The sequence below is a fragment of the Hyperolius riggenbachi genome, chromosome 1 (genome assembly GCF_040937935.1).
Source record: "Hyperolius riggenbachi isolate aHypRig1 chromosome 1, aHypRig1.pri, whole genome shotgun sequence".
NCBI classification, from domain to species: Eukaryota; Metazoa; Chordata; class Amphibia; order Anura; family Hyperoliidae; genus Hyperolius; species Hyperolius riggenbachi.
This window is the reverse complement of record NC_090646.1, coordinates 165,270,277-165,293,641: the sequence shown is the minus strand read 5'-3', so window position 1 is coordinate 165,293,641 and position 23,365 is coordinate 165,270,277. Positions and strand designations below refer to the sequence as shown.

Sequence of the window (23,365 nt, the reverse complement as noted above, 5' to 3'; positions counted from 1 at the left end):
CGCAATACTTTGCGCACGGGATTTCGCGCGAGTTTCATTTTATCACGCCTAAACTGAGTAAAGGGCTTTTCACAGGCGTGCAAACACTTTGCACCGCTTTGTGAATCAGGCCCTTACTATATATACATGTGCACATAACCCACCCCAAAAAGTGGGACGGATGAAAAGGAGGATCCTACTGCACTCCACCCACGGTAGAGGCAGAGAGATCCCCCTTAGTTACAGCTCATATACAGTCATCTAAAATCGAAAAAGACAATGTAGTAATACATATGCAAGTCTAAAAACATAGACAGTCAGTGTATAAAACCTAAAAGATAAAAGGCACACCTCATCAGGGACAAAATTATACAAAAATGTCATCATATAATCCCTGTAATATGACAGAAAGAGCAAGAACAAAGAAGCAAAAAAACAAAACAGAAAAAAAAGGGGGGGGGGAGGGGAGAAAGGGAAAAAGAAAGAGCAGATGAACAACCAAGCAAGGGACAAAATAACCCTTTAATGGGTAACAAGGGCCAAATCCCACCTTGAATTCAAACCTAGGGGGGCCCTAGTGCCCAGCTTGAAAATCCAGAGGGCTTCCAAAGCCAGCAAACGCCTATAATGGTCACTCTCCCTCTCCGAGAAAAACGCACACGGTCCAAACCATGGAAGGTAAGGATGACATATTGCCGTGGTGCACACGGAGAAAGTGTTTGGCCACATTAGAAATATTGTGGCACAACCAGGAGGAACCCCTATAGTGTTTGCTAATCCTGGATCTGAGTGGTCTCGTGGTGCACCCCACAGATTGGAGTGCACACTCCCTACATGTAATCAAATACACCACGTATGTGGAATTGCAATTGATGAACTGTCTGATAGGGAATGTGTGCCCATTGGAGGTAGACACGGCGACTCGTGTTTTTTCATGCACCCCACAATAATTACATGTGGAGACACCACATCTGTAGGAACCCACTACATTGAGCCACGTGGGAGTACTGGGCCTGGATTCAAAAAAGCTAGGGGAGAGTGTCTGGGCTAAAGTTGGAGCCTTCTTACTCGCAAAACGAACCCCTTGTTGTACAATGGGGCGAAGGCCTTGATCGGCTTCTAATACCGGAAGGTATTTCTTAATGATGTCTACTACCCTACTGTATTCAGTGCTGTATGTGGTGACAAAGGTGGGTCTACTTTCTTCTCCCCTCCCAGCATCCGGGCCTGCAAAGTTATTGTTCCCGAGATTCCTGCCAACACGAACTCTACCCCTATTTATAACCCACTTAGGGTATCCTCTATCCTGCAAACATTTCTCTACCGTTTGCATATGTAATGCTTAATTAGTTATTTTTTACTCAGAATCAAGTTCAGAATAATTTACTCTACAGTAAAAGAAACAAAAAATAAAAAGAATGAGTTTTAATCATCCTTCATAATTTTGACTTAGTTTATATAATACCTTCAAACCTAGTTTGAAAAATCCATGGGCTATAATTTATAAAAGTTGTCTAATTACTTGCATGTCACAGTGATATTTTTTGCTTCAGTTGTTCTGCATTACACACTCACAACCAGCATGAAATCAGAACAAAAGATCCATATACTCTTTCTGAGTTACCGATTCAGAAAGTATTAACAGAAGAGAATCCACACAACTGCAAGGAAAAATAGTACTTATAAAAAGGAATTCTATTTAAGTTGACTTTCTGTAACGATTGTGGAATTCTCTCCGTGATCAGCGCACAAGGCGTGCGCTGACACTGCCGAAATCCTCCACAAGCGTGTAATTTGAGGAAACCCAGCAAAAGGTGCAACGCACCTGTAGAGGGAAATTCCTGTCGACAGGTGGAGCTGTGGAGTGCAGAGGAACAGCTCCTCTGCCCTGCCACAGACGCCAGACAGGAATTGTACGAAGGGAAGAAACGCAGGGCAAGATAGCCCTGAAAGAGAGAGATCAAAGGGACAGAGGGTATGTATATCCACCAAACTTGTCGCCACCCTGCGACGATGAACACACAACCATGAAGACAAAGTGAGAAGGCAATCGCCAGAGATGGCGATTGCTCACAGCGACACAAGATCGAATAAGCACAGATGAGGAATGTATGTATGTCCACCAATCTAGCCGCCAACCTGCGACGGTGGACACACAACAAAGGAAACCAAGTGAGAACGCAATCGCAAGAGAAGCGATTGCGAAAGAGAATGAGCACAGGGATATACTGTATGTGTGTGCACCAAACTAGTCGCCAACCCGCGACGGTGCATACACAACAGTAGATATGAAGTAGGAACGCAATCGCGAGAGAGGTAATTGCCAGAGGTGACACAAGGCTACAGCAAGGCAGAGCACGAGAGTAGCAAAGGCACAGCAAATCATACAATGAGAAGATAAGGAAAATAACAAACGCTAGCTAAACGCGAACACCGCACTCATTCGCAACAGTGCACGCGTTTATGCGTGGTCTCCGCGTGATAAGCAAAACAGAGACAAGCACGCCTAACTAACCACCGACAGACAAACATGAAACAGATGACGCGAGCGCTTGCTTAACGGTTACCTCACCGAGCCTCCAGCAAGCGTTCGTACAAGACAAAACAGATACACGAAAACAGGAATACGTAAGAGATACGATCCACTGCTCTTTCCGTCAGAGCGAGTGCGATCCAAGTAAGGCAACAACAGAACAGAGGGGCCTACCAGTAACAACCGCTGCTCTGGTTAGCACCCCACAGACAGACAGAACAGGCAATACAAATAATGCAATCCTAACTGCCCTAACAAGGATGCCTAGTGCAATCCCTGAGAATTACTCTAAGCTAATCTTCAACAAGAAGTAAGGCTGACACTCAGGAGTGTCTCACAGGATTAACCCTTATGACCAGCCAAGGACTCTGGGAAACATAGCTCTTTATAGAGCAAGTCTACAAAGGATGTGGCCAGGCAATCTGCATGACAAACGTATGCAAATTCCTCAGCAGCAAGCTGCACAACTGACAAAAGATCTCTCTTCCAGAGACCTGCAGAATGCAGACCTGAACAGTGGTCAAAAGGCTGCCTGCCTGCGCAGGCAGCCGCGCGGATCCTCACACTTTCACTAACAAAAACAAACTTCCGTCCTATTCCCCCCTCTATACACATAACATCCCTAGGGTGATTTCCACTATAATTCGTAACCTTTGTAAATTAACTAATTTTCATATTTTGTGGATAGGGCGACTTTACTCAGTCAAGATGAACATACTTCCGAAGATTTTTGTATTTATTTGAGACCATACCGGTAGCTCTCCTGTCCTCTCAGTTAACTTTACTCCAAAAATAAGTGTAACGATCGGTGTAACACAGAGAGGATCTGATTACCGGTGATCTGCAGTATCACTGGGAATACAGATATATACCAGATTATTGATGATCTGCAGTATCACCGATAATCAGATATATAGGCTAACCTCTGGACACCTGAGTAGAGTAGTAGTGTTTGGTGCAACAGTAATACTTAGAGGACTAGGCCTCAGGGCAGTAAGGAGTACTGCACGAATTCCTTCCGAAGACCTGAACTCTCCCGGAGGGAGGAGTCAGGCTGAGAGTAGGAAGGACAACCTAGAGTGACACTCAGGAGGGAGTGTCACTACCAGGACTGGGAACCACCTCTGACAGTAAGGTCGGTTCTCGAAGGTCGGACAAACCAGGTCGTAACCACACAGACAGATACAGAACAGATTCAGAAAGCAGATGCGGGGTCTAATAAACAAGCAGGGTTCGGCAACAGGGTATCAGAAATATCGAGGTACAGAATCAGGAGGCAGATGCAGAGTCTTAGGGCAAGCCGGGGTTCGGCAACAGAGTATCAGAATAGCAAGGTACAGGATCAGAGTTCAGAAGAATAGTCAGGCAAGCAGAAGGTCACAACAGATAATACAGTATAATTTCCTAACGCTAAGGTGTGAGATCCGTGGCCGTCAACACCTTTGTAAACTATGCTAGAACACAGATACAGACAGGTCTGAGTGCTACCACATTGTGTTCGCAACGCCAGACAACCAGCAACTGAACAGCCGGCAGTATATATACACAGACATTCTCCAGCACCTCCCTAAGTGCTGGACCAATGGGAAGGAGCAGAGTCGTCAGCTGACCGACCAGGTCAGCTGACCTTTTTCTGGCTGCCATATAAGTTCTGCCTCTCTGCGCGCACGCGCGTCATTCTGAACCTGGAGGGACTATGAGTCCCAGCCACACCGACACTGTTTTGCAATGTCTCTGCGGTCCCATGCGCGGGGTTGGTCACACCGCTCACAACATATGCGGCAGCCTCCCCGCGCAAGGACAGAGTGTCAGTAACGGGGCCATGCGCGCTAACCGCCGCGTCTGACGCGGCGGTTTTTCCACATTCCGCCCTGCTCTCCATAGAAGCAGCCGCCTCACGCTGAGCAGAGGCGGCTGCTTTTCCTCGTTTCATCACAATAAGTCAATACGTTTATCTGGAATCATCGTAGACCTAGGGTCTCTAAATCAAAATTAATAGCTCTGCGGGATCAAGGGGGGTTGGGTCTACCTAATTTTACTCTTTATTATAAAGCTGCTCACCTCCGTCAGATTACAGAATGGCTAGATTTTAGGGCTAGAACCAAATGGGCCTTCATAGACGCTACTCAAGTACTCCCATTTTCCTTAGTCTCATTTGTTTGGCCTTCTTCTCAAAGCTCTCTCCCAACTCATTAGGCTTATCTTCCACTAGATTTTCTCTTCAAATATGGTCTACTATGGCCAAGGGTGGCTAACCTCAATCTGTCCATTATAGATTGCAGCCCTTTCTAGGCAACGTCTACAAGATTGGCTTCAACCGGGTGGTACTATATTTATTACCTATGATAAACTACTGTATGTGAACTAGTGACTGATACACCTAAACTCCTTATGAAATTTAATCATATTAATCATTTTCTGCGATTTTTGGTCCCTAAATCTGCTGACATCAATACTAACACGTTCTTCGAAAATCTTTGCACTCTTAGAGAGCACCAAAATGGATTGATCTCACAGATATATCTCCTCCTCTGTACACAGTCCTATGCTTCAATACCATCCCATGATTATATGGTAAAATGGGAGCAAGCCTTATCTCAGACGATTTCAAGCAAAGATTGGGAAACTATCTGGCCAAATGCTAAAGATTCCTGTCCTTGGGAACAGTATCGGGCTGATACCTGATCTTGCATTGCCTAGTTTCTGTAAGACCTTGCCGCATATGGCGGCGGAACGCCAAGATCCACGCTGAGGCACAAGCCTCTGGGTCTTGGCGAAGCTCTGATGTTAGTGGAGAACATGGTGCTCCTTCCTTATTGGCCAAGCAGCGGACGCTCCGCCGCTGTAAACATTAGCAGCAGGCAAGTCAGCTGACACTCCGCAAACTGATTGGTTGTCTTGGATTCTGTTACTTTTTGATTGGTTAGCGCTGATATAAAAGAAAGGTGAGCGCCCTCAGTCTTTGCCCGTGATAGCCTATGCTGGGCTTGTAGCTGAGATAGCGCTCTCACCAAGTGCCTTGTCTTGCTGCAGATCCCGTCTGTCTCTTGACCAAGCTTCTTGCAGATCTGATACCTTGTTGCCGACCCAGATTGAACCTGACTACTCTTCTTCTGATCATCTGTTATCGACCCGGCATGTACCTGACCTTGCATCTACTGGATTCCGTGTTGCCAAACCTTGGATTGTTTAAGGACCATATATGAACGCTGCCTGCCCTGATCCCGGTCTGTCTGACCATGCATCTGTATTGTGATTATACTTTCGTCTGGATTACCTCAGTCCATAGGCCTCAGGTGATTATTCAATTATACTGTATCTGGATTTCCTTGCTATGTTTGATGAATGCTATATGTCAGTTTGTATGCTACATCTACCTGCAGGGTTGTGTAGTTTTGTTTGTTAGGCAGAAGTGTAGGGGTGGGTTATAGATCAGTCAGTGACAAAATTATTAATTCCCTGTGATGTTTTTAATACAAACCGAAATTTAAAAGGATTTTTATCTGGATCTTCTATAATGGACCTCTGAGATATTGCAAGTATAAGTTATCTTTAACAAAAGATAATTCTCAATGAATGAGCTATAGTGCCCTGCAAAAGTATTAATTATCTTGGTGTTTTGTCATATTACAACCTGGAATGAAAACACATTTTATTTTGGAAGTTATGTAATGACAATAACAATATAGTCCAAATTGTTAAATTGTAATTCATTTTTTTAGTTACTATATACATAAATATACTGTATATAGCACCCCCCCCCCCCAATCCTAGATACACGTGCGTTCCTCTGCATATAGGCAGGGGGATTAGAGGGAGGCAGGGGTACTTGGTTGCGTAATGATAAGAGAGAAAACTGCATGGGGGGTGCATTGGTCACTGGTCACACTGATCACTGGCCACACTAATTGGGAAATGGGGACAGGGGGCTGTTGAATGAAGATACTGGGGCCGTTATGACTACCAAGGGGTATGGGGCGAGGTTGAGTGAGGATTCTGGCTGCACTGAATACTAAAGGGGGAGAAAGGGGAATTAATATTCAGAAAAGTGGGTGGAGCCTACAAAAGCAAATTAAAATTCACCTATTGATTTTTAAGGTGAATATTTAACTGCTGCCATTCTTGCACTGTTAATGGCACAAGCCTCAAACTTGGTGCAGTTGGCCATTTGGTGACGGAGGTTCAAATTCAGAAAAGGGGGTGGAGCCACAAACAGCCAATCAAATTTGTTTCATTTCAATGCCAATTATTGATGCCAAAGACCGCAAAGCTCACAAACTTGGTCATTGAGTAATTGCGTGTTAGGGTTAGAAAAAGTAGGCGGAGCCAATACCAGCCAAATACATACCCGGGCAATGCCGAGCCATCAGCTAATATATATATATATATATATATATATATATATATATATCATCTAACCCTAGAGGTCACATCTGTCCCTCACTGCAGCTCCCGTCTTCTATCTGGTCCTGCTGGCAGGCTCTGAAGTATCGATGACCCCCGGCAAGTCTGCATCTTCTGTGCACCCACGTCATTGGGAGCATACCGTGCCTGTGCAGAAGACACCGACCTGCTGGGGGACAGCGATATTTCAGAGCATGTCAGTGGGACCACAGACCGTCCTGTCAGTGGGACCGGAGCTGCAGCAAAGGACAGACATGACCTCTAAGGGCTGGAGGAAGCCCTAGGTAAGTAAATCTAGTTTTTTTGGAAGTGTTTTTTTTCTATGTTGGTACTAAAAGGGTTAAATCAACCCTAAAGCGAATCAAAATAAAACAAACAAATAAAAACAATTAACCTTAGTAGTGGGAAGTACCTGGATAGTCCAGAGGCTTACTGTATCGTCTTACACTCCTCCATTCTAGTACTGGGTTCCTCTTTGCATATACAACCAGATTGGCTAGATAGGTTTTTTCAGTATGCAAGCTTGACCATGGACAGGTGTATCCATATTGGGAATGTGTCAGTAAGGTATAAGGTGGAAAGGAGCAGATTGCTTTGTAACAGGTGACAGATACAGTCACTTACCGCACAGTTTTTTCTAATTTGTCTGTTTTTGCTGGCAATTTCTGAAGTTCGTTCTCATCCTGTGCAGTTTTTTTATTTTCCTCCTTGTCTTCTAGATGTTTCTTTAATTGTTTTGCCAAGTTTTCTACTAAATTCAGGTTGAATCTGGAGAAAATTTAATTTTACAAAAAAAATTATATATTGTAACTGATTTTATATTCTCTTCCCTTAAATGAACAAACAGAAGTCCAAATGCACTAGGGCCATCAAGATGTGTTGAGAATTACTGATAACCATACGTTAAAATGAATACACTTGTACAGAAGCAAAGAATTCTGAAAGTTTATTTAGTTTTCATTGCAAAATTGTGGGAAATTCTGTGTTGGGTTAAGGGTGCCAACAAATGTAGGTGTGTTATTCAATAAGCAAAAAGTCAGCCATTTGTAAGAAAATCTCTCTTCACTATACATTTATCTCTTTTAAAACCTAATTCCATAAACTGTATTACTATTCCCACTCTCCCAACTATCCAGATGGATAGACCCTGGAGCCTGGCTCATATGAGCACTGTTCCAAAGACTCTCCCTCCACAGGGATGTTTTTAACCATACGCAATCCAGGAAGATGTGTAGGGCACTGACGTAGGAATAGGTGTAGCAGGCATAGCAGCTGCTATGGGGCCCGGACACCACTAGGGGGCCCCATCCCGACAGCAGGCAACTTTTTTTTTAATTTTAAAAACTTCATGAAGAAAGTATCAACCACCTTCCCCAAACCACCCTTCCCCAATGTCCCTCGCTAAAATCTCGAAGCAGCAGCAGGCCAGGCAGGTGAGAGGGGACTATTTCCTCACCAGTCTGCTGCATATCAACACCTCCCTGGCCAGCCCGACAATTAATCTGTAGTTCTAGCCAGGGAGGAGGAGCTAGTGGCGCTGTGGGGTTTCCTGCCGTCAAGTTTTCAAAACTTCCTCCTGGTGTTGACTCTCCATCTCCAATGACTGCTGCTACAGTAAGTTCAGCTGATTTTTCCCCAAAAGCTTGCAGTGAAGGAACCCTCTATGCTTTATGGTGGTCACCTGGTTAGTCACTGTTCTTATCAGTAGATCTCCCCACAGCAGCGCTAAAAGGCAAAGGAGCATGAATCTTCTAACCCACAGCTGTACACTGTGAGCTGAGCCTGCTCAGAGCTGTGTATATCAGTAGTGTTGTCTGTGAACTTCACACTGCTGATACATGCTGCTCTGAGCGGGCTCAGCTCACACAGTGTACAGCTGCGGGTCAGAAGATTCACACTCCTTTGCTCTATTGCTGTGGGGAGATTGTCCTACTGATAAGAACACTGACTGCCCTCCAATGAGTAGGTTATTAGCACGCAGATTCTGGGGAAGGAAGGGGGAGGGTATTGAACATTGTTCTGTCAGCTCCCCATTATCCTTTGGCCTTTAACCACTTGCCGACCGCACGCTTATACCGTGCGTCGGCAAAGTGGCAGCTGCAGGACCAGCGACGCAGTACTGCGTCGCCAGCTGCAGCTTAATTAATCAAGAAGCAGCCGCTCGCGCGAGCGGCTGCTTCTTGTCAAATCACGGCGGGGGGCTCCGTGAATAGCCTGCGGGCCGCCGATGGCGGCTCGCAGGCTAGATGTAAACACAAGCGGAAATAATCCGCTTTGTTTACATTTGTACGGCGCTGCTGCGCAGCAGCGCCGTAAGGCAGATCGGCGATCCCCGGCCAATCAGCGGCCGGGGATCGCCGCCATGTGACAGAAGACAGCCTGTCACTGGCTGCACAGGACGGATAGCGTCCTGTGCAGCCCAGATCTCCGGGGGGAGCAGGTAGGAGAGGGAGGGGGGAGAATGTCGCCGCGGGGGGGGCTTTGAGGTGCCCCCCCCGCAACATGCCAGACAGGAGGAGCGATCAGACCCCCCCTGCACATCATCCCCCTAGTGGGGAAAAAAGGGGGGCGATCTGATCGCTCTGTGTGGCCGCGGATCTGTGCTGGGGGCTGCAGAGCCCACCCAGCACAGATCCAAACAAACAGCGCTGGTCCTTAAGGGGGGGTAAAGGGTGGGTCCTCAAGTGGTTAATACCCAGTCACCCTTTAGTTGAATGTGTCCTCTGTAGAGATGTCATGAACCTCCGATTTTCAGTTCGTGAACCCCGTTCGCGAACCTTCGCGGAAGGTTCGGTTCCCGGAAAAGTTCGCAAACCGCAATAGACTTCAATGGGGATGCGAACTTTGAAAAATAGAAAAATGTATGCTGGCCACAAAAGTGATGGAAAAGATGTTTCAAGGGGTCTAACACCTGGAGGGGGGCATGGCGGAGTAGGATAGATGCCAAAAGTCCCGGGGAAAAATCTGGATGTGACGCAAAGCAGCGTTTTAAGGGCAGAAATCACATTGAATGCTAAATTGCAGGCCTAAAGTGCTTTAAAACATCTTGCATTTATATACATCAATCAGGTAGTGTAATTAGAGTACTGCTTCACATTGACACACAAAACTCACTGTGTAACGCACCGCAAACGGCTGTTTGCGTAGTGACGGCCGTGCTGGACTTGTGCGCAACATGGCCAGAGTGTAGGCCGTGGTGGTTTTCAAGCCCATATGGTCTCCGGGCTGTGGTAGCTCAATGATAGAACAACAGTGACTGTCCAGCTGATCAAATTTGGTCTGGTCTGTCCACAATGAAGCAACGACCTTATTATCTTCTTGTATGTAGGTAGGCATAGGTAGGTGTCCCAGTAGTTAGCTAGGCATAGGTAGGAGTCCCAGTATAGGTAGGTAGGCATAGGTAGGTGTCCCAGTATAGGTAGGTAGGCATAGGTAGGTATCCCAGTAATTAGCTAGGCATAGGTAGGAGACCCAGTATAGGTAGGTAGGCATAGGTTGGAGTCCCAGTATAGGTAGGTAGGCATAGGTAGGTGCCTCAGTAGTTAGCTAGCCATAGGTAGGAGACCCAGTATAGGTAGGTAGGCATAGGTAGGTCCCCTAGTATAGGTAGGTAGGTAGGTGTCCCCGTATAGGTAAGTAGGTGCCCCAGTAGTTAGGTAGGCATAGGTAGGTGTCCCAGTATAGATAGTTAGGCAGGGCCTGGCTGGCACAGTAATAACAATTACCAAGGTCCAGCTGCAACGGATAGGGCTGTATAATGTCAGTGAGCAACACACACACACAAAAAACACATATGGAAAACATTATCTCTCAAAAGAGCTGTTGAGGGGTGCTATTTTAGCAATAACAATTGGCCAGGAGCAAGCCAAGACCAGGAGCCTAACTAATCTTTCCCTAGGAGAACAAGTCTGCAGCAGCTGTCCCTAGTCTGTCTCTAGCAGGCACACGAGTGAGTGTAATGGCCAGCAAACCTGCCTTATATAAGGGGGGGGGGGGCTCCAGGGCTTAGTGTAGCCTGAATGGCTACAATGTGCCTGCTGACTGTGATGCAGAGGGTCAAAGTTGACCCTCATAGTGCATTATCCAGGCAAACGCGAACCCCCAAAGTTCGCCTGGAACCGTTCGCCGGCAAACCGTTCGCTACATCTCTAGTCCTCTGTCAGCACATCTGCTATTCACACTGGTAGCCTGATAGGTAGTCCAAATGAAGAAGTAGTTACTGGGTTTGGGTGATGGCTGTTTACATTTTGACAGACATGCGTGTGTATTTTGTGGAAAGGGAGACAGCAGGGTGTAGTATGTATGTGCTTTTGAGTCTTTCCCTCTTAGGTCATTAATTTCCCCAGTTTAATATACCGAAAGTTAAAAGGTTAAAGGATGCCTTAGCACATTTAAAAATGTAATAATGGGGATCAGGCATGTGCAGTGAGCTCTCCCCATTCTCATCTTATCCCCATCCCCTCCATTAGTGTGTACCCACCCCCTGAACTTACTTCCTGGTCAGGATGTTTGCTGTGGACTGCGCAGGTGCTGCCCGGCGATGGGCGTCCTTGATTGTGCGCCCACGGCTGGGATCGCTCTGTCCAATCACACTATCTGGTTGTGACATGGGAGCCCATGCCGGGCAGCAACTGGGGGGACTGGCCAAAAAATTTGCTATGGGGCCCAGTGAGTTGTAGCTATGCCCCTGGTGTAGGGTATAAAAAACTACAGTATGCAATAGGGTAAGTTATTGGATTTTCAAATGTAATGCATTAGCTCCAGGGGGACATAATGAAGGTTACAATTTCTATGTACAGTGGCTTGCAAAAGTATATAGCCCCCTTGAAGTTTTTCACATTTTGTCACATTACTGCCACAAACATAAATTAATTTTATTGGAATTCTACGTGAAAGACCAATACAAAGTGGTGTACACGTGAGAAGTAGAACGAAAATCATACATGATTCCAAACATTTTTTACAAATCAATCACTACAAAGTGGGGTGTGCGTAATTATTCAGCCCCCTAAGTCAATACTTTGCAGATCCACCTTTTGCTGCAATTACAGCTGCCAGTCTTTTAGGGTATGTCTCTACCAGCTTTGCACATCTAGAGACTGAAATCCTTGCCCATTCTTCTTTGCAAAACAGCTCCAGCTCTGTCAGATTAGATGGACAGCGTTTGTGAACAGCAGTTTTCAGATCTTGCCACAGATTCTCGATTGGATTCAGATCTGAACTTTGACTGGGCCATTCTAACACATGGGTATGTTTTGTTTTAAACCATTCTATTGTTGCCCTGGCTTTATGTTTAGTCTCGTTGTCCTGCTGGAAGGTGAACATCCGCCACAGTCTCAAGTCTTTTGCAGACTCCAAGAGGTTTTCTTCCAAGATTGCCCTGTATTTGGCTCCATCCATCTTCCCTTCAACTATTACCAGCTTTCCTGTCCCTGCTGAAGAGAAGCACCCCCAGAGCATGATTCTGCCACCACCATATTTGACAGTGGGGATGGTGTGTTCAGAGTGATGTGCAGTGTTAGTTTTCTGCCACACATAGCATTTTGCATTTTGGCCAAAAAGTTCCATTTTGGTCTCATCCGACCAAAGCACCTTCTTCCACATGTTTGCTGTGTCCCCCACATGGCTTGTGGCAAACTGCAAACAGGACTTCTTATGCTTTTCTGTTAACAATGGCTTTCTTCTTGCCAGTCTTCCATAAGAGCCAACTTTGTGCAGTGCATAACTAATAGTTGTCCTATGGACAGATTCCCCCACCTGAGCTGTAGATCTCTGCAGCTCGTCCAGAGTCACCATGGGCCTCTTGACTGCATTTCTGATCAGCGCTCTCCTTGTTCGGCCTGTGAGTTTAGGTGGACGGCCTTGTCTTGGTACGTTTACAGTTGTGCCATACTCCTTCCATTTCTGAATGATCGCTTGAACAGTGCTCCGTGGGATGTCCAAGGCTTTGGAAATCTTTTTGTAGCCTAAGCCTGCTTTAAATTTCTCAATAACTTTATCCCTGACCTGTCTGGTGTGTTCTTTGGACTTCATGGTGTTGTTGCTCCCAAGATTCTCTTAGACAACCTCTGAGGCCGTTACAGAGCAGCTGTATTTGTACTGACATTAGATTACACACAGGTGCACTCTATTTAGTCATTAGCACTCATCAGGCAATGTCTATGGGCAACTGACTGCACGCAGACCAAAGAGGGGTGAATAATTATGCACACCCCACTTTGCAGTTATTGATTTGTAAAAAATGTGGAATTCCAATAAAATTGATTCTTGTTTGTGGCAGTAATGTGACAAAATGTGGAAAACTTCAAGGGGGCTGAATACTTTTGCAAGCCACTGTATTTGTGATTACTAACCATGTTCCTTCTATTTCAGGGACAGTCACCTATAAGAAACCCCATCTCTACCCCCTTCACAACCCTGGAGCTCCTTTCCTCCACATCTCACCATATCTGCCTATCCTTCACACCCACCTCACAATACCTTCACGCTAAAAGATCCAGTAAGTACATTATCCGTCTTCCTATACTCTTATGTACACACTTTTATGCACCAATGGTACAGTCAGAACCATTACTTGCCCTTCCCATAGCCCCCCCCCCCCCCTTCCTTCCATCCCCGAGGTGTATCCATCTCTAGCATCTCCACCCCTCCATTATCACTCATGCCACATACAGTATGTTCACAGCCCAAAGTTCTCCTATTAGCTCTGGGCTGCGTGTTGGTCAGTCTACAAACCTGATCAATACAAATTCGAATCCACCTCCTGATTGAGTTTTCTGCATCGTAATTTGTGTACGGGTAGTTGCATGTGCATAACTGCATCTGCATATGAGCATATATTGTCCTATTGACTACTAGATGTAATTCAAAAGAGTTGTACACACAGCTCAGGATTTAACTTGTCTATTGTATTACCATTAACTCATGAGAGCAGGAGGACACCGCGGATGACTCAGGAGCCTACTCCACTATTATTTACATGCGATTTTCTACTGTCTTGCTGTAAGTGCAATATTTTTATACCTCTATTAAAAATCCCAGTTAATTAATCCTATTTTAATTTGGACTGACATCAAAACTATAACTTCAAAACTATGTTAGTAGCAGTGATTTAAAAATAGCTAAATTTTTCAGCTCCACCAACTTTTGGGCATCCCTCAAAAATTCACATTTTCATTTAAGTTGTCATCAAGAATAGCTGGTCCAAGTTTTTGCGACTGCAGCTTCAAAACTGTATGAGTAGCAGCGATTAGAGAATTCTCCCTGTCAAAGTCAATGGCAAAATTCTTATTATAGATTATATATACAGTATTATTATATAATAATTTATACATGTAACTAATTGTTATTTTGTGAACCTATTTATTGAACCTTACTATATTATTTTAATTATTTCTATGTTAGTAATTTATTAATTAGGCCCGTCCCAAAAATGGGCACTAGAAGCCATGACCACTACATGTGTGGCCGTGACCATGCACATGCACGCCCACATACACCCATGCGCACATACATACGCATGTCAACAATATATTCATATTTTTAATCACCAAATTACTTGCTTGAAGGTAAATCTTTTTATTTTTGTGGTATATTGCATTTTTTTTTTATTTAGTGTCATTATTTGGAGTCAAGTGACATACTGCCTAGTCTACTCACCCTTTACCCAGGGCGTCTCATACACTTAGTATCTCATTTTGTCTTTCCTTTCCAAAAGTCACAAAGAAGTTTTGTTTACATACCAATAATATAATATAATAATTATCTTTATTCTGTTATCTTTTATGCAGCCTGTCGGTTTTCTAAACCATGTATTATCTCTGGGGGGCACTACCCAAGAAGTGTGCCCTTCCATTTGATTTCCTAAGTGTGAGAGAATGGCTGTTTTGGCCTCCTTTTAACTGTAATTTGTACTGTGCTGGTTTTATGAATGAATACGGAATGTAAGGGATGTAATTGCTTGCTATTTGCAGCAAACACAAATATTTTCCTGCATGAATCTATGGTTTACAGGTTTTTTTTTCCAGAGGAGCTGTGTTAGAGATTGTGGTCACTCCTCTCACCAGTATCACATGATGACTAGTGATGGTAACAGTTGTCAGTGGTGCCAGCTTGGTGAGGAAGTGTTTACAACTCAAATATAGGGGGGGAAAAAGCTGCACGTACCATATAGTTCTTTATTATTTCGTATAAAGTTAAAAAGCCAACGTTTTGGAGACATATAGGGCCCTTTTATCATGGCTCCAAAACATTAGCTTTTTAACTTTATACAAAACAATAAAAACTATAGTGGATGTGCCAGCTTTTTTTCCCCTATATTTGAAGTTCTACGGTGGTGTCATCCCCCTAATCACTGTAGCACTCCCCTGACTAAACAAGGTTTATTCCTATTGTGAGGTTGAGACAACACAAACATCGGGTTTACAACTCTGACTGAAAGTATTACTCTATACACACACAGAGAAAGCAATGTCAGAGTAAAGCAAAAGAGAAAAAAATATTATTATAACCAGATGTGGAGCAATTGTAAAATAGCAGCTTATATAATGTTTTCACAGGTGTGCTTTACTTCAAAGTATGTGAACACAAGTTCAGTTTAAAGGACATCTGAAGTGAGAATATGGAGGCTGACATATGTATTTCCTTTTAAACAATACCAGTTGCCTGGCTGTCCTGCTGATCTATTTGGCTGCAGTAGTGTCTGAATAACATCAGAGGGAAGTATGCAGCTAATCTTGTCAGATCTGACAATGTCAGAAACACCTGTTCTGTTGCATGCTTGTTCAAGGTCTATAGCAAATATGGCAACCTCTACATCCCTCTCACTTCAGTTGTCCTTTAAACGTGTTATCCTTTAAGAACACTCGACCCCCAACTAGTACTTGTAAGGCTAAATAAATAGAGGCATAACTTATATTTTAGTAGTCAAATTTTTCATACTGGCAAATTGATGTTTATTCACTAGAATAGCTCTCAAAGGATGAGGCAATGCACAGACTAACATAGCCAATTATTCTAAAGCCAGGAAGAATGGGGCAATGTGTTCATGTGACCACCAGTTAATTATTTTATTATTTAATAGTTTCCTCTGTTATATATAGAAGATAGTAGGTTCAGAGATCTTAATTAACATTTTTTTTTAAAAATGTTATTTCAGTTCTTTCACTCTGACGTTACTAACGCATGCAGAATTAGATTTTTGCTGTACTCATGAACATATTTAGATAAACAAACATATTATATTACAATGTATAATTACCAAACAAAACAATATGTACTTACGCAAAAAACAGAGCAGGTAGTTTGTTTATTTTATTAAGTTCCTCAACGAATTGGGGAAAGTATTCAAAAGCATTTATTTCATCATTTACTTCACATGGTCTTAGACTTTCCAACACTTTTGAAACCTAGAGAAATAGATTCTTTTAAGTGTTTTACATGCTATTCATTCACCAGTACGTTTATATTTTACAAATAAGTGGTATGAGATCATCAGTACTTTATGGAAACTTGAGCAAATAAGGGTAACCGTATTATCCTAAGCAGTTAGTCTTTTTTTCTTTTTAAATTAATTTCATAAAACGTTCACAATTGAACTTACATTTCAGTAGGGAAACATGAGATGGAGCAAGGTAGAGCGTTTAAACATAAATATAATACAAATGTCTCAATGCCGTGTAATCTCTATATTAATTGGGGATGGTTCATGGATAGTTAGGATCGCTCCTGCACATATTTATAATAAAATCACATTAGGGTCCAGTAATTTTTTTTTTAAACTGGACCTTTGCTATTAACAATTCTATCTCTTTCTAACAATATACTCTATAGAGTTCTGAGTTCTGCATACACATTTTATACATTTTAAAGAAAATTTATGATCCAGCACTTAAACCCTCTGTCGGTTTGCAAGGCTTACATGAAATCAATTCAATTTCAAAATTCTCATTACATTTAATCGTAATTGTGATAGTTTGCGCTAAATTTTGCATACGCAAAATTGGCACATTACGATTATCACTAAGAAACCTGCAGACATTGTCTGTTTCTTTTTTTCCATATCCTTTCCTCTTTTACCTTTTCCCTTCCTGTTTCCCACCTTCCTTTTTCCCCTTCCCAACCCCACCCCCCACTCCCTCTCTTTCGCCTTCTTTTCCCTTGGTCCTTCTTTCTTTTTCTCTTCCTTTTTCCCCATCTCCCCTCCCTCTTCTTTCTACCTCTTTCCCTCCCTTTCTCTCATTTTTTTTCTTTCCCCCTCCCCTCCCTCGTTGTCTCCTCCTATATATCTGTCAACCCATTGGGTGGGACCCACGGCTGAGCTTTATATATACTTGTATGGCAATGGATTATCTTTCCATTATTATTTATACTGTCTCGTCTCTGACTTGATATGGTTTACTGCAGTGTCGCCTGGTTCACCTATGAAGAACAAATTGGAAGGGGGGAGCAGGGTTGGGCGGGTGCTGGACCTATGCTGAGCTTAGTGTTCCTGCTAGTGGTCTTGCTGTTTCCTTTTTTTTTCTTTAGAAATTTGGCAAGTGAATGGGATAGTTAGGCATTTGTTGTTTTCAAATGTTTGCAATTTTTTTTTCTATGAGGGGTGTCATTTTTGCATAGCCCATCTCGTTGCTCTGCATTGGCCCTGCTTCTGCTCTGGCTCCAGCCTATTTACAGCCTGGATGTGCGGACTTTAATTTTTCACATTTAAAGAGAATCTGTACTCTAAAATTCTTACAATAAAAAGCATACCATTCTATACATTATGTTCTCCTGGGCCCCTCTGTGTTGTTTCTGCCACTCCCTGCTGCAATCCTGGCTTGTAATTGCCAGTTTTAGGCAGTGTTTACAAACAAAAAACATGGCTGCTAACCAGCTTGTGATAGGCTCAGAGAAGCTCAGTCTGTGACTCATAAAGAGCCTGCAGGGGGCATGGAGAGGGTGTGTATAGCTTCTCACTATCACAAGCAGAGCAGCACATTCTTGCCTGAGCCGACAAAGCTGACAAAGGAAAGAAGATTAGATTAGATAACAGAGATATTACAGGGACTGTGCAATTAGGAAAGGCTACAGTAAGACAGACCACATTAGAACAGGTATAAAAACTTATAGGATAGAAGAAATAAGGCTGACATTTTTGTTACAGAGTCTCTTTAAGTGCGTTACACGTGCTTCTAGTGCCACTCTGGTCTGGTATTTCTGGTGAAATGTGTCTGGTCTCCAGCATGCTCTTGTTTCAGGGTTTTCTCCCCAGTGTTTAGACCCCATTCATGGCTTGCTCCCATGGACTTTCCCCCTGGATCTAAGCCTCTAGACATGTAGTAACTGGGATCTTTCATGGAGGTCATTTGCAAGTATATCTATACTTTTATTCTTTGCACTCTTTGCCTTAATTGGCTGTGATGTTTGCAGACTTTTATGCTTAGCTTGCAGAGGTCTGGAGGTTGAAAATACTACCATCACTTGGCACAAGGACAGCATCTGTAAGCCATCTACATTGCCTCATTACTTCCCGGTCCCTTTTAATTGTGTGTTCACTTTATTATGCATGTTTAATAAGATATTTTTGTATTTTTTATATTGTCTCCCATAAATCCGTTTATTTGCACTCCTCTTCACTATAAGACAGAATGAGGCAAAAATGGGGGTAGGGGGGCAGAGGTGGTACAGAGGGACACAGTGGAGGCAGAAGTGACAAAGAGGGGGACACTGGAAGCACAGAAGGGAACGGAGGAGGTGTAGGGTAAAGAGATGGCACAGTGTTAAAACATAGGAACGGATTCAGGTTATGAATGAACCTACAGTCCTTATCTCATTCGCTAACCAGGGACTACCTGTATATGAAAAATTAAATCATTTTTTTTTCTTTATCAACATAGATATATAACCTGATAGCACTAAACCTATTGACTAAATGCACCAAAAGGGGAGGGGGGATCAATGTACATCTCCTTTAAAGTCCAGGCAAATCTCTTTTTGCTGGCAAAAGTGTGTAACAGTGCTAGCTCCTGACAGGTTGTTCCACCTGTTCTCTTACTTTCTGTCCATGTACCCCCAGGTCTGTACTGTGAAATCTAGAGGATAGGAATTTCGGGAAAAGAACAATCACTTAACAGAGGCTCTTCTACAAAAGATAATTATTTTTGTTTTGCATTTTCTTAGGCTTGGACCGCACTAAATAAAAATGTATAAGAACCCTGTTAATTATATTTGGATTAAGTAAGATTGTCTGCATGACAATATCATAGTTTTTTTAATTGCAGTCTGTGCTTACCTGGATGCATGCAAACTGCTTTTGTCATCAGAATTCATAATAACCTTATCAAGAAAATAAAACTCACTTTTTAAAAGAAAGGCAAGGTCATAATTATATTATTTTTGTTACCGTTTATATTATTTTTCACACATGACCTCATATACAGATTTAAAATATACAGTGTCCAGTGGAATAAGAATTTTTGCTTAAAATTTACCATTTCACAATCTCCCTTTTCAACCCTGTCAATCAATTCCCTTTTTAATTCTTGTTCATATTTTGTGGCATCATTTTTTGTGATAACGATTTTGTTCTTCAGGTGTACATTTTCATCTGGATCTAAACCCTTTAATAAAGAAAATATATGATGAACAACACATTAAAGTCATAAAATATGTTTATTATATATCAAGTATACCATAAAGACTCATACACTAAGGAAAGAAGTATCTGATCCCTTGCTGATTTTGCTCATATGCCCTCTGACCAAGAAATGACCAATCTATATTTGTAATAATAGGTTTACTGTAGCTGTGTGAGATTGAATAACAAAAAAAAGAGCCCTCAAGAACCCAGTTCCCCAAAGTCAGATCTTGATGTGCATTGTAAAGAGTGAAATAAGTATTTGATCCTTTATCAAAAGATGACTTTGTACTTGGTGGCAAAACCCATGTTGGCAATCATAGAGGTCAGATGTGTCTCATAGGCCTCGATTCACAAAGCGGTGCTAACCTACTTAGCACGCCTAAAGACTTTGGGCGTGTTAACCAGGGTGCTAAGTAGGTTAGCACTATTTTTTAAAATCACATTGCAAGCAAAGTCCTGCATGCAAAACTTTGCGCGCGTACATCGCAATGCGCGTGAAACGTTGCATCGCGGTGCAACGAAAACGGCGCACCCAATGTGCCTATAAGGTCGCACCCCATGCCACCTTATAGGAGCACCGGGTGCACCGTTTTTGTCGCACCGCAATGCGACGTTTCGCGCGCACCGCTCTGTGCACGTGCAAAGTTTTGCATGCGGGACTTTGCGCGCGAGTGCCATTTATCACGCCTAAACTAACTTTAGGCGTGATACAGGGCTTTTCACAAGCTTTGTGAATAAAGCCCATAGAGTTTTCATCCACGTTTGCACACATCTCATAAGGGATTTTTGCCCACTCCTCTTTGCAGTTCCTCTCAAAGTCAGTAAGGCAGGTCCAACACGCAGATACAAGTGACCCACACAATGGCTTGGGGCCTCAGAATCTACAGGGGCCTCGGGCCAAACTGCCCTGTGCTTTGGGGCCCCCTTCTGCCGAATTGCAATTAGTAAGTCACATGGCACCGATTCAGTGCAGAATCATACCAATCTCCTGCCGCTTAGCATCCAGTCACCATGGCTACTTCCGGCCGGTGCCTCTCATGATTACATCATCACAAGAGGTGACACAGGGGGAACAGAGGTGACACGGGGGGGGGGGGGGACAAAAGAGGCACAGGGGGAATGGGGGGCGGGGGCAAAATAGACTCAGGGGGAACAAATAGGGATAAAAGAGACAAAGAGGTATCAAAGGGGACACAGAGTAGGACAAAAAAAGACAGAGGGAAAAGGGGGGACAAAAGAGGCACAAAGAACACAGAGATGGCACAGGGCGAACAGAGGGGGAAACAGAGGGGAACAAAAGAGGCACATGGGGAACAGAGTTGACACAGGGGGACAAAAAAGACAAGGGAAAGGCGGTCATGAGGTGACAGAGAGAGAAAAAAGAGGCACAGGGGGAACAAAGGGGAACAAACAGGGGAAAATGGATTCAGGGGGAACAAAGGGGGATAAAAAAGACACAGAGATCAAAAGGGACACCGACAAAAAAAGTATTGGGAACAGAGGGTGACAAAAGAGGCACAGGGGGAACAGAGGGGGAAACAGAAGGGGACAAGAGAGGCACATGGAGAACAGAGGTGACACAGGGGGACAAACAAGGGAAAGGGAAGCATGAAGTGACACAGAGGGTGGCAAAAGAGGCAAAGGGGGAACTAAAATCACACAGAGAAGGACAAAAGAAGCACAGGGCAAAAGAGGGGGGGGGGGAATAGACTCAAGAAGATCAAAGGGGATAAAAGAGATACTAGAGGATCAAAGGGGACAGAGAGTAGGACACAGGGGAGGCAATACAGGGGAATGGAGGTGAGTGACACAGAAAGGGACAAAATAGGCACAGGGGGGACAGAGGAGGACAAAAGAGGCACAAATGTGACTTAAAAAAGGATTCAGGTTAAGAATGGACATACAGTCCCTATCTCGTTTGTTAACTGGGGACTACCTGTATTTCGCTAATCACTTCATTAGCTTCATCTTTCTAGTACTGAGTATGCCATCAGAACTGCATTAATCCTTCATGACATTCTTCATAGTTTTTTGGTCCATATTAACATGAAAGCAATATGCAGTTGGCTATGCCCACATCATTTCGGGGTCCCCACAGATTATTTGCTGCTTGGAGCCACACAAATCTTAAAACACAGCAGTAAGTTTTTGAGGTTTGGCAACTTAAACTTGAAGTTACCTCCACACATTTTCTATTGGACTAAGATCTGGAGACTGGCTAGGCCTCTCCAGGACCCCCCCCCCCCCTTTTTAGTGCCCAATACTAACAGCACCGTAATGTCTTACACTAACCCCTGCTGCCCAAATGACAAACTATGGTAGCGGTCAGCAAACAATGGGTATTGGCTATAGAGACTAATAGCCAATCGGCTACAAAACTCCTCTTTTACCCAATTTACTAGCTGATCCACTGCTAATAACTGATCAACTTGCTATTGGGAGCGCAGAGCTCCCAATTCACTGACTGGGTGCACATTAGCCACTATTTGCATTGGTGCCTATAAGATGCCTGCTGCAATGGGCACCCAATGAACCTGATCCACCCAGAGTGCACCTGTAGCTGTTTTCATGACTATTCATAATATTGTGGCATTATCATTCACCTTTATACTTGCACATGTTGGCCATGCTTTTGCCATGCTGTCATATAGCTGAATGCTTTCTCGAGGGGAGAACGTAAGATCTTTTGGGATTCCGTAATTCTTCATCTATTGAAAATAAATAGGAATAATTAACACTTTTTTTTTCAACTTCCTGTCACGAAGTAATGCAATCCCCTGAAATTAAAACAGTGTTAGACAAAATATTTACAGTATCATAGAAATGCATAACCAGTAAACTGCTGGAAAAGTTGCCCATTTCTAAATTTTTCTCCTTTAATTGGAAAACATTCTCTTGACCCCTCTTCCCTGCCCAACTACCACCCTATTTCTCTTCCCCTTCTCTTCAAAAATACTTGAGCGCCATGTCTACACCGACTTAGTCCGTCACCTCACTGCTAACTCTCTGTTTGACGAACTCCAATCTGGATTCCGCCGCAGCCACTCAACTGAAACTGCCCAACTCAAAGTAACCAACGACCTGGCAATTGCTAAATCTAAAGGCCTCTACTTAATCTTCCTAGACCTCTCTTCCACTTTTGACACAGTGGACCCCCATCTCCTTCTCCAAATCTACTCTTCCTGGGCATTCAGGGTCTTGCCCTCTCCTGGCTTTCCTCTTATCTCACAGATAGGACCTCACAGAGTCATCCACTCCGGCACCACCTCCTCTCCATGACCCCTCACTGTTGGAGTCCCCCAAGGCTCAGTCCTCAGACCTCTCCTTTTCTCTATCTACACTTATGAACTTGGTCAGTTCATTAGTTCCTTTGGCTTCCAATATCACCTTTACCCTGACGATACCCAAATCTACATTTCAACACCCAACTTGGATACTTCAACAGCTCGTGTCCCTGACTGTCTCATTGCAATAGCCTCCTTCAAGTCCTCCTGATTTCTTAAACTCAATATGGACAAAACTGAAATGGTAATCTTCCAACCTCACAATGCAATGCCCCTGTCTGACATCACTATTTCTGTTGATGGAACTTAAATAACGTCTGTCCCCAAGACTTGCTGTCTAAGCGTAATACTGGACTCAAGTCTCTCATTCAAACAACACATTGACAAACTATCCTCCTCTTGCTGCCTCCACCTAAAAAACATCTTCCACATCCACCCTTTTCTCAAAAAGGACACTACCAAACTTCTGGTGCATGCCCTGATTATTTCATGACTAGACTATTGCAACTCTCTGCTCTGTGGCCTCCCTGCCAACCGTTTAGCCTC

General features: G+C 43.6%; 1 protein-coding gene across 2 annotated transcripts in view; it reads right to left on the bottom strand.

Moving 5' to 3' along the window:
* Positions 1-23,365, bottom strand: part of LOC137569288 (probable ATP-dependent RNA helicase DDX60) — a 573,444-nt gene that overhangs the window by 278,297 nt on the left and 271,782 nt on the right. For both annotated transcript variants that reach the window (XM_068278827.1, XM_068278828.1), the window contains 4 exons: positions 22,139-22,243; positions 19,387-19,515; positions 16,199-16,323; positions 7,541-7,684 (listed from right to left, as the gene is read on the bottom strand). In XM_068278827.1, the coding sequence (XP_068134928.1) occupies positions 7,541-7,684; positions 16,199-16,323; positions 19,387-19,515; positions 22,139-22,243 (503 nt within the window). The remainder of the gene's footprint in view (positions 1-7,540; positions 7,685-16,198; positions 16,324-19,386; positions 19,516-22,138; positions 22,244-23,365) is intronic.